Genomic DNA, 14,036 nt, shown 5'->3' on the forward strand with positions numbered 1-14,036 from the left:
TTATAAAAGACCACCCTTTATCAAAGCATTTCATGTTGACACTTTGGTGAACATTTAAATCTTTCATTCAGAAACCCTTTTAGGGGAATAATCAACCTCTACTTCTTTGAAATGTGATTAAGTAAAAAAAAAAATGTGATTAGGTCAGAGGTGATACTGTAGCAAAAATTAAAGAAAGATGGTAATTCTAGGGCAGCTGACAAATATTACCTTAAGAAAAATTATTGTAAATATAATTTATGTTCCTAGCATTTGTACACTTAATTGAAATATAAAACAATAAAAGAACAGATGCTTAAAGGATCCTCTTGAGGTACTTACTATAAGCAGAAATAGACTTAAAATCTCCACAAGTTTTGTTTTTGGGGGGAGGGGCAGTATTGGGTAGTGAAGGTTTCACATTGAGCTACATTCCACGCTTTTTTTCTTGTTTGAGATAGAGTCTAAGTTGCCCAGGCCAGGCTCAAAGGTACAACCCTCCTGCCTCAGCTTCCCAGAATGCTGGGATTACAGGACTGTGCCACTGTGCCCAACTCCACAAATCTTTGAACATCAGATTTATTTTTGGTTTTTTTTTTTTTTGGTACCAGGAATTGAACTCAGGACCTTGCACTTGTCAGGCAGGCATGGTATCACTGAGCTAAATCCCTGACTGAACATTAGATTTCCCTGAAACATTGTAGTTAATATCACAAAATCATTACCAAAACCTTGTAATCCAGTTCATGAATAAATAAGTTACAAATAGTAAAATCTCCCACTATTAAGTGCTATGGTCAATGCTATTTAAAGCAGAAAGTATAAGCAGTAGATCACTGAAGAATGCTCAAAGCAGATATTCAAGCCATGGGTTCTACAAGATTATTAATACACTTTACATCTTGTGACTTGAATACAGCCTTGCTCATTTAACTAAGGTATCACAATAAAGCTATTCAGTTCAACTGCAAGTCTGGCTCAATCATAACATTTTTAAAAATACAAGAATACAGTGCTCGCTTCGGCAGCACATATACTAAAAAAATACAAGAATACAGACCAAACCCTCCCCACACTACCGTATTACAATAAATGTTTATAAGATTATAAAAATGTGTGCATTTAATCATCACAAATTTAAAGATGAAATTTGTTTTTAAAAATGGTTTGCTGTTTAACAAAACATAGTTTCTACTTATGAGATCTAAAAATGTAAAATATTTCCTGGCCTCATGTGTAAACAATCTACCACAAGAGTTATTTATATATGGGGTGACACAAAATAAAACTCATTTTCCCTCAAGAACTGAGTTTGAATATTTCATGATCTCATGCTAAAGAAAACTGAAGGATTAAACATGTCTCTTTTCTTTTTTTTTTTTTTTTCTTTTTTTGGTACCGGGGACAGAACTCGGGTCCTTGAGCTTGCGCAGCAGGCGACAAAACCACTGAGCTAAATCCCTGGCCCCATGTCTCTTTTCAAAACAATTTTTCAGTGAATAAAAATAACAGGTGGAAATACCATGGAAATCAAATATTCCACACACACAAAATCACATCATACCTCTTATCAGCAAGATCTGTTTTATTTCCTACTAGCATGATGATAACATCACTTCCTCTTTCTGTTCTGACATCATCAATCCATTTTGTAGTTTGCTGGAATGAGTTAACATCTGGTATGGGAGGGTGGACAGAGATCAGCGTTACTGAAAATGCCTCCCAAGCAAAGGACACGCCACTCCCCCCAAATACCCTGGAAGTTGGACAAAGGATGGCACATTAGGAACCCACTTTTAATGTGCCTGCAACATAACTCCATTTTATCTGATTACAACTGTCAGAGATCTAAACAAATCTGAAGAATAAGATCCTCAAAGTTCCTTTTAGAGTACAGTATTTAAATCTGACAATAATCAAATGAGTACAATAGGTAATTGGAAAAAATAAACTATTTAAAATACAAGGACAGCTATGGCAGATAATTTGGTGTTACATTGCCACAATGCTTTTTTAATCACTTACACATACCAAACATGACAAAGAAAGCATTTCCAAAAGTATGTCAGCCAGTAAGTCCCAACACATCCAGAAAATTTGTATTCTTTAAATAGCTTTCAACATGATTGTGTTTGCATTGCTTACTCAGTTTGTGATCACTTTAACCTAAAGTTTACTGGTGTAATGCACCAGAATCACTTCTAAGAAAATTCATCTCTTCTAGTGTTGGATTCTAAATGGAATATTTCAATATTTCTACAGCAATTAATTTACTAATATTTTAACATATTTGTAGAATTTTTAAAGAAAAACACACCAAGTTTCTTTTGCTTTGGTTAAAGCAAGCACAAACATTTTAAAGCTACAAAACTAGTCAATGCATAAGGAACATACATTTTTTTAAACAAGTAGCAACCCAAAGTAAAGCTGCAAAAGAAAGACTGCACCTCTCCAAAAAAACAGTCTCTGAACGCAATCTTCTAATTTTACTGTTGCAGTTATTGTTTAGTAGCTATGACCTCTGACTAAATTTTTTTGCAGATATGCAAAAATATCTATGCCCAGCTCAAGTCAATAGTTCATACAAGATGTTTTTTAAAAAGTTCAAGATGCTGCATAAACCTGGTTTTCCTACAAGTTATGGACTACTATATAGAATGATGTTAAATATTTTTTAGAATGACGTTAAATATTGCCTTATGTATGTCATAAACCAATTTGCAAAGACAATTTCAATCAGGGCATTTTCTTGTTAGTCACCAAAGCTCCATGGAAAATTTATAGTCATTTAAAAGGCCAAAGGCATTATTCAATCTTTGGGAAAAAGAAAAAGACCAATTACTACTTATTTAATTTCCCATTTAAAAATTTTTTCTTGGAGAGAAATGAAAGTGTAGTCTGTTAGCATCAAAGTCAGTCAGTAACAGAATGCAGATATGAATCAAACAAAAATGATTTAACAGAAAAGTACATGTTACATTTTCTCTGTCTTCCTCTATAGAGACAGAATAATTTGAAGGGGAAAGCAGAGAAAAGCTGACTAGTAGAAGCTTTTAAAGGCCTCAACAGAAGCCTTGGAGGATTTGGAAAACTTGGCAAGAGGCTTAATTGCAGATTATTTTAGAGAAATCTGAGATAAAATTACATGAAAAAGGAGATATCCCTTCAGTCATGACTATGGTATAGCTTAGGGATAACAGAATAATAAGAAAGCCTTGAAAAGGAGTCATAATTGGACCTACAAGACAACTTCTACAGTGAAAAACCTGGTACAGAAGAAATAAAGCATACCGGTTCAAACACCAAAGCAAGTATTTTTGACCTGGCCGGTCTGTAATAAAGTTTGTTATGATAAACTTAATTTTACATGCCAGTAAGGAAAACAAGCACAAGACAAGAACATGCATGCAGCTAAGCTAAAAGTTGAAAGGAGATTAGAAATGCATAATTCCCCCCACTCACTTGTGATATCATAAACAACAACTGCCACAGTGGAGTCACGAATGTAGCTAGGAATCAAGCTCCTGAATCGCTCTTGACCTGCTGTGTCCCATAATTGCAATCGTACCTAACAACAAAATCAGTCAAACAAGCAAGAAAAATAAGAAAGGTCAACCCTTTGCAATATACCTACTTGTTATATCGTAAACTACTACAGCTGCAGCAGAATCACGGATGTAACTGGGAATGAGGCTACGGAAACGTTCCTGACCCGCAGTATCCCACAGCTGCAGCCTGATCTGTGGGATGGGAAAAAATAAATAAAAAAAAAACCAAAAAAAAAAACTAATACTAAAAAAAAAAAGAAAAAGAAAAAAAAGAAAAAGAAAAAAGAAAATGCTTTTGTAAAGGGGGAGGATGAGAGGTAGAGAGAAGACTCATGCAAGAGGTTTCAGGGGAGTAAGGAATGAAAATAACACAAAATTCCCTTTTCAAAAGGGAGTAATATTAAAAATGTCTTGCTCTGAAGATACATGACTAAAAAATATCACCGGGAAAGATTTCACAGAATCAGAAATACAGCTTCTCTTTTGTCCCTCCCTATAACCTCTTTGAGTCCCTACACCTTTCAAATGACAAAAAGTAGGCTGCTGATATTCAATATGAACATAAAAGAGAAAAAGAGGGTAAATCTCAAATGAGCAGCTCAGGCTATGGAGTAAAGGCACTAATGTTTCTTTGAAAGACTTCTGAAGCTAAAATATGTCTCTTTCTTACTGAGTCTAGAACATTCTGAAATGGGGTCTTTTCTACTATGCTTATGTTTCTTCCATATATTTCTCCCCAGACCAATGTGGATGATCAAAAAAGGAGAAATATCTTTTTGCAACCCAACACAAAAATTTTTTTACTTACTTTCTCACATCTAGATTACAGAAAGATAAGCTAAAAACAAGCATCAAGTTCTCTTACCATTATAAAGCAGTCGTGAGGCTTTCAAGTTCTAAGAAATGGTATGTTATATATGAAAACATAAAAGAGAACATCCAAAAGAAAAAACACACTTAATAGTAAATAACATTGAAGGTAAAATAATGTCTTTTGGGTACAGGTCCTGCAATATTGCACTAAAGGTATTCAATGTTTAGGTGATAAGAATTTCTTCAAGGGGTAGTAGGCTAGAATACAAACTTTACATTGTATTTAATGGGTACACTAGAAAGGATAAGAAGATAAAAACCTAACAAATACACAGTTTCTTTCTATTTGGTCACTTTGGCATATAAATTATTCTGACAAAATCTTCAAGTTCACAAATTGTATGATATTCAAATGAAATTTTTCTGAGTGCCTCAAGAGTGGCATTCAAAAGATATTTATCAGCTCTAATTTTTTCATAAAAATTCTCTTAATTCTCTCTTAAAGCTATCATTTGGCATCTTTCCAAATCAAGATGACAAATTTTGCTTAACAAGGCTAGGGACAACAGGGTTTTATAAAAAATTTATCTCTCTCTCTCCCTTTGGATCTCACTTGGACTTAAATCAGAGGGCTAAGAACAACTAATTCTGTAAGTAACAATTTCTCTCAATGCCTATAAGCTAACTGGTAACTTTGTTACACATTTCTACAGGTGACTATCACTGATTATAGCTTTGATCACAGGTTTCTAATATGGAGTGTTACAGAAAATTGCACACTGAAAAGATTACTCACTGTTCGATCCTCCAAATACATTGTTTTTGACAAAAAGTCAATGCCAATTGTTGCCTGTAAGACAAAACAAAGCAAAGAAGTTAACACATAACAGCAGTTTAGGATGCAAATGGGATTTATGATTGCAGAAAAAATAATGAATAAACACTGAAGCACATAATACCCGAGTAAGAACAAACAAAATTTTCAGTGATACTGGCTTCCATGTAATAAGTGCTTGCCATGCTAGAGATTGTTTCAGGCCCTTCACATGATCATCTCTAATTCTCATACACTCCTACAAAGTAGCTTATTCTCATATTCATTTTTATTTTACAGATAACATGACAATGAGAATTTTAGTTTGCATATTTGTATTTAAATATTCTAATATTTCTATTTGAACTTTAGTATGAATATCTGCGTGCTCCTCAAATAGCACTATTTGCCTCAAGAGCAATTTTATAAAATATTTCTGATGTAAATTACTATCTTGACTAATCTTCCTACATAATTGCTTCTCAATTGTCCTGATGTCACAGATAGCCAGAGACCTACAAATATGATTTTCTAAAAGGGACACAATTTTTCCAATATAAAAGAAAATTAAGTAACAAAAACAACTTTTCCTTTGTGGCACACAATGATAATCAGTTTCCTTCTGTGGTCCAAACATACGTAAAATTTTGTTGCCTGGCTGGTGTTTAATCAGCAAGAGAAATAATAAGATGAAAAGGCAGACTATAATAAGGAAAGGAAAAATAATAGGTAAGTTAAAGAAGAATCCAAAATTAAATATGGGAAGAAAAGGAGACAGAAGGAAGGGTGGAATAAAGGAAAGAAGGGAAGAAGGAAGGGAAGAAGGGAACAACAAAAAAAAACCTCAATAAGAGGCATTGATGCAAAATTCTACTACAGAAGGTTAATTGTCCTATTAACGAATTAAGTGTGTTTATATACTTTCCCCTTAAACAATTTTGGGCCTCACTACCTAGGATAAAAACAAAGTAGACTCTAAATTTTTAAAATAAGTTATTAAAATTTTAAAAAATATTTAAAAACAAGAAATCAAACATTGGATTAGAAAACTCATTCATAGGCTGGGGTGGTAAAGCACTTGCCTAGCATCCAAGAGGCTATGGGTTTGATCCCCACAACCACAAAGAAATTTTTAAAAAAGAAAGAAATGATGAAAGGAAGAAGAAAAGTAGTTTTGTTCAGTTGGGAATTTTATTTCTGTTGGCAGAAAGCTAGAATTCTGCTAAGGATGTATTCAATTACTACCATCGTTTTGGACAAATTTATTATTAATAATAAATTTTTTATTATTTATTAAATTATCATTTATTAATAATTATTATTATTTACTAAAAGCTATTGTTTTTATCTATGCCTTCTTGCATTTATGTTTATCGTCAATTTGTAACACCCTTTGGGATAAGAAATCTTCTAAATCCAAGGTAATCGCAAAAGTTACTCAGCAGGTGGGGACGGGGAGGGGACAGCAAAAAAAAAGTTACTCTGAGCAACACATCCTCCTCAGGTAAAAGAATGAATTTACTCCAACTGTAGAAATCTTTCTTTAGCCTATATTAAGCCTGACAATATAAAATTGTCAGTATTTTATTGTTTTTGAATTACTAAAATGGTAACATTATGGTTTAAACTTATGAACTTGAAACTGTTAGAAAATCTGAAGGTTTGTAGTTAGAAAGAGTACTGGGAGTGGGCTGGGGATTTAGCTCAGTGGTTCTGCTGCCTGCCTTGTAAGTGCAAGGACCCGAGTTTGATCCCTGGTACCAAAAAACAAAACAAAACAGAACAAAAGAATATTGGGAGCAACTTAAGTTTCAAAAATGCTGATTTTATGTCATTCCTGCTAATTTACTAAATGAAATTCTTCCACACAAAATTTACTAAGCAGAGTTATTTGCTTATACTGAAGTACAAGTTGCATATGCAAAAGCAGGATAGATACTTTTTTCCTTTTAATTCCCAATTTCAAAGTAAGGAGCTGATGCATTAGCTATCATCAAATGGTGAAAATGATATTCTCATTTGACTTTTTTTTTTGAGATGGGAATCTTGCAATATAGCCCAGGCTAGCTTGAACCTGCAGCAATCCTCCTGCTTCAGCTATCTGAGGGTTGGAATTACAGATGTGTGCCACTACACTTGGTTTAATTATTTTAAATTAATGTGATCTGTACGTGTTTTATCAATTCCTCAAGATGAATGTAATTATTATTTATTGCAAACACATACCAATAAATTTTTTAAAATATACAGAGTCCACCAAAAAAGGTATACACACTTCTGGAAAAGAAAAATATTATGTTTTTACAACAGATGATGTTACCCTCATATGGAGGACCAAGAGGATGTACTATACCACAGAATATGCACTACACTGTGGGCCCTTAGAGACTAAACTGAAAATGTATGTACAGCAATTTCAATGACCAAGGTTACCCAAGCAGCAGTTTGCCGTACTAATAAATGCCTAGAAGCTAATGGCTACCACTTTGAGCACTTCTTTTGTAGAGGTCAAAGGTAACTGGTATTAATCTCATGATGTCTCAATAAATTTAGTATTAAAATATCTGCTGGGCATGATGATGCATGCCTGTAATTTCAGCACTCGGGAGGCTGAAGCAAGAGGATTGCCCTGAGTTCAAAGCTAGCCTTGGCTACATTGTTCAAGCATAAAGAGAGACCCTATCTCCAAAAAAATCAATTTAAGATTTTCTCCCCTGAAGTGTGTATACATTTTTTTTGGTGGTCTCTCTCTCTATATATATTTTTTGATTGTTTGTTTTGTTTTGTTTTTTGTGATGAATTCTTGCTATGTAGTTCAGGCTGGCCTTGAACTTACTATGTAGCCCATGCTGGCTTCAAACATACAGCGATCCTCTGGCCTCAGCCTCCTGAATGCTGGGATTACAGACATGTGCTACCACACCCAGTGAAAAAAATACATATATTTTTTTAAAACAACAAAAAAAGAATTCATGGATTGTTTTCATTTTCATAATGGAGCCTTTTGAAGAAGAAAAGTTTTAATTTTGATAAAGTTTAACACTTTTAAAAAAGGGGATTATTTATGCTTTTGGTGTCATATGAAAGAATATTTTCCTAACTCAAGATCATGGAGATGTTTTCCTAAAATTTTTCTTGTAAAAATTCATAGCTTTAGTTCTGACATTTAGGATTATAACCTATTTTGAGTTCATTTCAACATGAAGCGTAAGGTAAAGATCTAAATTAAATACAGACATTCCTAATTTAACAATCAAGTTACAGACCTGCAACTAGGTTGTTAAATGACTTGGTTGCTAAATGAGGAATTATATATAGTATGTACATTACAATATTCAGAACAGGGGCCGGGAATTTAGCTCAGTGGTTCCACAGCTTGTCCTGCAAGCGCAAGGACCTGAGTTCGATCCCCAGTACCAAAAATACATATATATTCAGAACAAAGAAATGGTCAAAGTCCTAGCACTCGGAAGGGTGAGGCAGGAGGATCATAGCAAGTTCAAGGCCAGCCTGAGATACATAGTGAATTCAAGGCCAGCCTAAACTACACAGCCAGACACTGTCTCACAAAAAAAGGAGGGGTGGATTTAGCTCAGTGGCACTGTGCCTGCCTGGCAAGTGCAAGGTTCTGAGTTTGATCCCCAGTACCAAAAAAAAAGGAATGGTCAAAGGAAACTCCAACTTGTGCTCGCTTTGGCAGCACATATACTAAAATAGGAAACTCCAATGACTTTGCTTTGCTTTGATGACTTGACTTTGCTTTTATTTGGATTAACTCTTACATTTACTACTATAATATATAACAGAACAAAAAAGTACAGTACTTTACTAGAGAGTGTTATCAGCAAAAATTATAGCACTATACAAACAAGGTGTGCTACATATTAAAAAAAACACAGTGAGGCTCTATAAACAAGATGTATGGAACTGTACTCACAAAAAAAGACAGGTCGTAAGTGCATTAACAACCCACTTTGGCTGTACGTCATCAAACAGGTGGGTTGTTAAATAAGGAATACAGTATCTATTTTTACATGTGGATATCCAATCGTACTAGCATCATCAGTGGAAATACTACCTCTTTACTGATTGCTCTGCATTAGTATTTCACTTACAGTCAATTGCCCATAAATGCAGAGTTTTAGCTAGGCATAACGGTGCATGTCTGTAATCACAGCACCCTGGAAGGATGAAGCAGGAAGACTGAGTCCTGCCTGGGCAACTTAGTGAAACCTTTTCTCAAAATAAAAAATAAAAAGGTCCGGGAATGCACAAAGACCCTAGGTTTAATACTCAGTACTGAAAAAAAATTTTTCATTAAAAATAAAAAGGTTTTTTCTTAAGAGTCTTAACTCTATTTCAATCTATCCCTATGCTTTTACCACACGGTTTTGAAAGTTGTTGCTTTATAGTAAATTTTCAAATCAGGACATATAAGTGCTCTAATTTTATTCTTTTTTTTTTTCTGGCACCAGGGATCGAACTCAGGACCTTGTCCTTACAAGGCAGGCAGCGGAACCACTGAGCTAAATCCCCGGCCCTCTAATTTTATTCTTTTTGACACTGTGTGGCTATACTGCGGACTTCATATTTCCATAGAAATTTTTGTATTAGCATAATGTTTTCTGAAAAACAGCTGCCTGGAACTTCAATAAGGATACTATCAAGTCCTCCACACAGAAACTTGAGAATTACCACCTTAAAACAATATAATCTTCCAACTTACAAACGTATCTCATCTGTCTTTTTAATTTCTCCCAGCAATGTTCCACAGTTTTCAGAGTGTTGAGTCTTCTGCTGTTTGTTAAATTTGTTCCCACATATTTAATTTCTTTGTAATGGTACTCTGACTGGAACTATTTTCTTCTCTTTTTTTTTGGTACTGGGGATTGAACTCAGCAGAACCTTGCGCTTGTGAGGCAGGCCCCGGAATCACTGAGCTAAATCCCCGGCCCATGGAACTATTTTCTTAACTTTATTTTGAATATACACTGAGTCCTCAACTTACAAACATTTGAGTTGCAAACTTTCACAGGTGTACTGTATAAGATTCCTTTGTTGGATGCAAAGGAATCTGACTTATGAACACTCTACCAGAATGGAACTCACTTGTAAGTCAGGGATTTACTGTACATTGGCAGTATCCTCCTGCTTCAGCCTCCCTGAGTGCTAGGATCACATGTGTGTGTCACTATGCCATTTCTGAACTCTTTTACTCTTTATTTTTGAGACAGGGTCTCACTATGTAGTTCAGATTGGCCTTGAACTCTATGTAGCCCAGGCTACATAGCCTCAAACTTGTGGCAATTCTCCTGCCTCAACCTCCCCAGTGCTGGGATTACAGGAGCACACCACCACGCCTGGCCTCTTTATTTATTCTTTAGGATTTTTCTAATATACAATATCATGTCATCTGAGAATGATGTGTTTTATTTTTTTCCTTTCCAAATGAGATGCCTTCAATTTCTTTTTTGGTCTGATTAAATTGGTCAAACCATCTAACAAGAAAGGACATCCTTGGCCTTGTTTCTCATGTTAGGGAGAAAGCATTTAGTATTTCACCATTAAATATGATGTTAGCCCTGTAGGATTTAACAGACAGCTTTTATCAAGTTTAAGGAAGTTTCTATTTTTTGTTGCTTGATAGTTTTTGTTTTAGTTTGTTTGCTTTTTTGAGTCAGGGTCTTGTTGTGCAGTCCAAGCTGTCCTTAAACTATGTAGCCCAGGATCCTCCTGAATTTGCTGCAACCCTCCTGCTTCTAAGCCCACATTTTTCATGAAGACTTAATTCAGGAGGCATATTCCTGAAATAAATATTTCAAATGTGCAAAATTACACACTAAAAAGGGACTCCAATTAAATTTATCCTAAAAGCTTTCTGAACAATAAAGAAGTCTGATAATAATTGAGACAATGAGTTAATAAGTGATAATAATGACAGAAATTAATCACTCCTTTAATCAGATTAACATCTAATATACTATTAAGACAAAATAATTAAAACTCAAGTTTCTATGCTAACTATATAGTAATACAGATGCAAAATGGTTAGATTAGGAATACTTTTTAAAAACTTTAACAAAAATATTTTAGAAATATGGAAGATTTGTAACATTACAGGGTCAGTATAAATGCTTGTTCTTAAAATTATTAAATTATTCTTTTTGGTTTGTTCCTTTTTTTTTTTTTGCTCTGCTTTGTTTTATAATTAACTAAAGAACTGACACCCATGCCTTGTTTCTTATCTTACAGCTTCTCAACATTATGTATGATGTTGTGGCATTTTCACAGATGCTCTTTATTGTGTTGAGAAAGTTCCTCTCCTAGTTTGCTGAGGGTGTTGTTTTGTTTTGTTTGTTTTGAGACAGGATCTCACTATGTAGTTCTTGAACTCCTTATGTGGCCCAGGCTGGCCTCCTCAAACTCATAAAGATCTTCCTACCTCAGCCTTCCAAGTGCTGAGATCACAGGCATGAGCCACAATACCCGGCTTCTTTATCAGGGTGTAATTTTAAATTGACACATAATAACTGTACAAGTTTATGGGGTACAACCTGTTTTGTTTTGGTACATGTTTACATAATGATCATATCAATTATTGGATTATCAAGAGCCTCAAACACTATTTGTCTGTGGTGAAACATCAAGATATTAAATAACCTAACCTTCCACATTTCTAGCACACTTCTTAAATGACCCTGATACTTCCCCATGTGACCCTCCTGTGGCATGGCATACTTCCTTATCCTGGGATCTGAGAGTATAACAAAATATCTTTTCAATGGCAATCATCTGATGTACAGTATTTACTGGGCTCATCATAACCTGAATAATAAAAACCTACATTTTACAGTAGCCCTTTCTTTCTGCTTGCTTTGAATTTAGTTTGTTTTTCTTTTTCTGGCTTCTTAGGACAGAAAATGAGCTTATTAATTTAATACCTTTCTTCTTTGCTGTATAGCATTAGTTTAGCTATATTCTGTAAGTTTGCTGTGTTGTACTTTTTTATTCCTCTCAAAGTATTTTCCAATTTCTTTTGTGATTCTTTGACATTTATTAATAAGGAGCAGACTTTCTCATTGTACCTATTAGTCAATTTCTCAAAATGATTTCTAATTTTATTACTTATTTATTCTTATTTTTTCTGAGACAGGCTCTCACTGTGTAGTTCAGATTGGTCTTGAACTCGCTATGTAGATCAGGCTGGTCTTGAACTCTAGGCAATCGTCCTGCTTCAGCCTCCAAGTGGTAGGATTACAGGCATGTGCCACTATGCCTGGCTTATTCTTAACTTCAAGTGTAAATCAAAATGTTACAAAATCCTATATTTGGATGAATTCTCTGTAAGAGAATACCTACCCTCAATTCTAATAACCTCCCAAATGGTATTAGAGATAATTTTTCAAAAAATGTTAGAAAAGACTAATTGAATAAGGCAAAAATCCTTTATACTTTGTATTAATATAGCTTCTTACAGATTACAGAAAGTGGTTTTACATTCATGACTGCATTTAAGTAAATTAATTTTTTAAAATTCCTTGAAAAGTATTTTAACACAAAATAGACAACTAATAAATTAACAAAAATAAAATACCTGGTAGGTGTTGTCAAAACTGTCATACATGAATCTGGTGATCAAGGACGTCTTTCCAACTGAAATGAAAAGAAAAACAGAGACATTACATTGACTTCTCAGGCAACTGTTTTATAGAGAACTACAATTAAAGGGAAAGTATCTGCAGCAGTTCTACTAATCATTAATTAAAATCCTTATAGTCCCAAGCTTGTTGACATTACTTTCTCTAGTCATAAACAATCTCTTCACATTAAGAGTACAGGTAAAAAGTATTTATTTTTGGTTTTTTTGGTACCAGGGATCGAACTCAGTTCCTTGTGCTTGCAGGGCAGGCAGCGGAACCACTGAGCTAAATCCCCAGCCCAAAAAGTATTTATTTAGTTAAGTTGAGGAAAATGAACAGATAGGATGGAGAAAAAGCAATCAACTATGTAGACTCCCTAATTCACTAAAAGCCAAGCAGATATTTACTTTGACCTTAAGAAAAAGAACTCTTCTAGATTCGGGTCTACTTCATTTAGTGAATCACAGTATAATCCCTAAGAGTAGAAAGATAAAGAGTCCTAAGAGGGGTATGAGGGATATAAGAACTAGACTGTTGAAGAATAAGAAAGAAATACCATGAGAAGCTGTTATGAAACTCATCTCAGGATCAGACCTCTCCACTTCATTGGCAGGGAAATCCCAAAGGTCCATACTCCTACTTTGGTTTGGTATTTTTCGGAAAGTACAACTAGGTCAATCATAGTGAATGCTGGCAATTTCCTTACTTATGAGCACAATCTCCAGGAGCAAAAACAATATCTAATTATTTCTCTAGTAGTTTGGCACAGATTCAATAAATACTAAATAAATGTAAGCGGTCCTTTCAATTAGAAAGGAGGTGGGGGTGGAGACCTAGGAGCACATGCCTATAAGGCCAGCACTCTAATCCCAGCGCATGGGAGGCTGAGGCAGGAGGATCACTGTGAGTTGAGGTTAGCCTAAGCGACATAGTGAGTTCAAGGCCAGTCTGGACTACACAAGGAGATCCTGTCTCAAACAAAACAAAACAACCTAGGTAAGCCCGGCCTGGTGGCACAGTCCTGTAAATCCCAGCACTGGAGGATCACTGAGTTTGAGACCAATGTGCACTACATAGTGAGACTCTTGTCTCAAAAAACCAAAAAAAAAGGGGGGGGGAGGAACCTAGGTAAACATCTAATGCTCCTCAAGAAATAATTTTGAGAGCATAGAAAACATATCCAGCTATTCATATTTTAATATGAATTTAAGTAACTTTTAATTTCAACCCAATATTTTGTTT

At 34.7% G+C, this 14,036-nt stretch overlaps 1 protein-coding gene across 2 annotated transcripts in view; it reads right to left on the reverse strand.

The window, feature by feature from the left end:
- Positions 1-14,036, reverse strand: part of Rab6a (RAB6A, member RAS oncogene family) — a 66,175-nt gene that overhangs the window by 23,340 nt on the left and 28,799 nt on the right. The window contains exons 2-5 of one of the 2 annotated variants that reach the window (XM_013065020.3): positions 12,749-12,807; positions 5,137-5,190; positions 3,442-3,547; positions 1,544-1,655 (exon numbers count right to left, since the gene is read on the reverse strand). In XM_013065020.3, the coding sequence (XP_012920474.1) occupies positions 1,544-1,655; positions 3,442-3,547; positions 5,137-5,190; positions 12,749-12,807 (331 nt within the window). Of the gene's footprint in view, positions 1-1,543; positions 1,656-3,441; positions 3,548-3,613; positions 3,720-5,136; positions 5,191-12,748; positions 12,808-14,036 lie in introns of both variants that reach the window. The other variant, XM_013065021.3, reaches the window with a different exon arrangement.

Source organism: Heterocephalus glaber, unplaced genomic scaffold, assembly GCF_053883595.1.
Source record: "Heterocephalus glaber isolate CG9 unplaced genomic scaffold, H.glaber_assembly_v1.0 deba00001428, whole genome shotgun sequence".
In the NCBI taxonomy this organism is placed as follows: Eukaryota; Metazoa; Chordata; class Mammalia; order Rodentia; family Bathyergidae; genus Heterocephalus; species Heterocephalus glaber.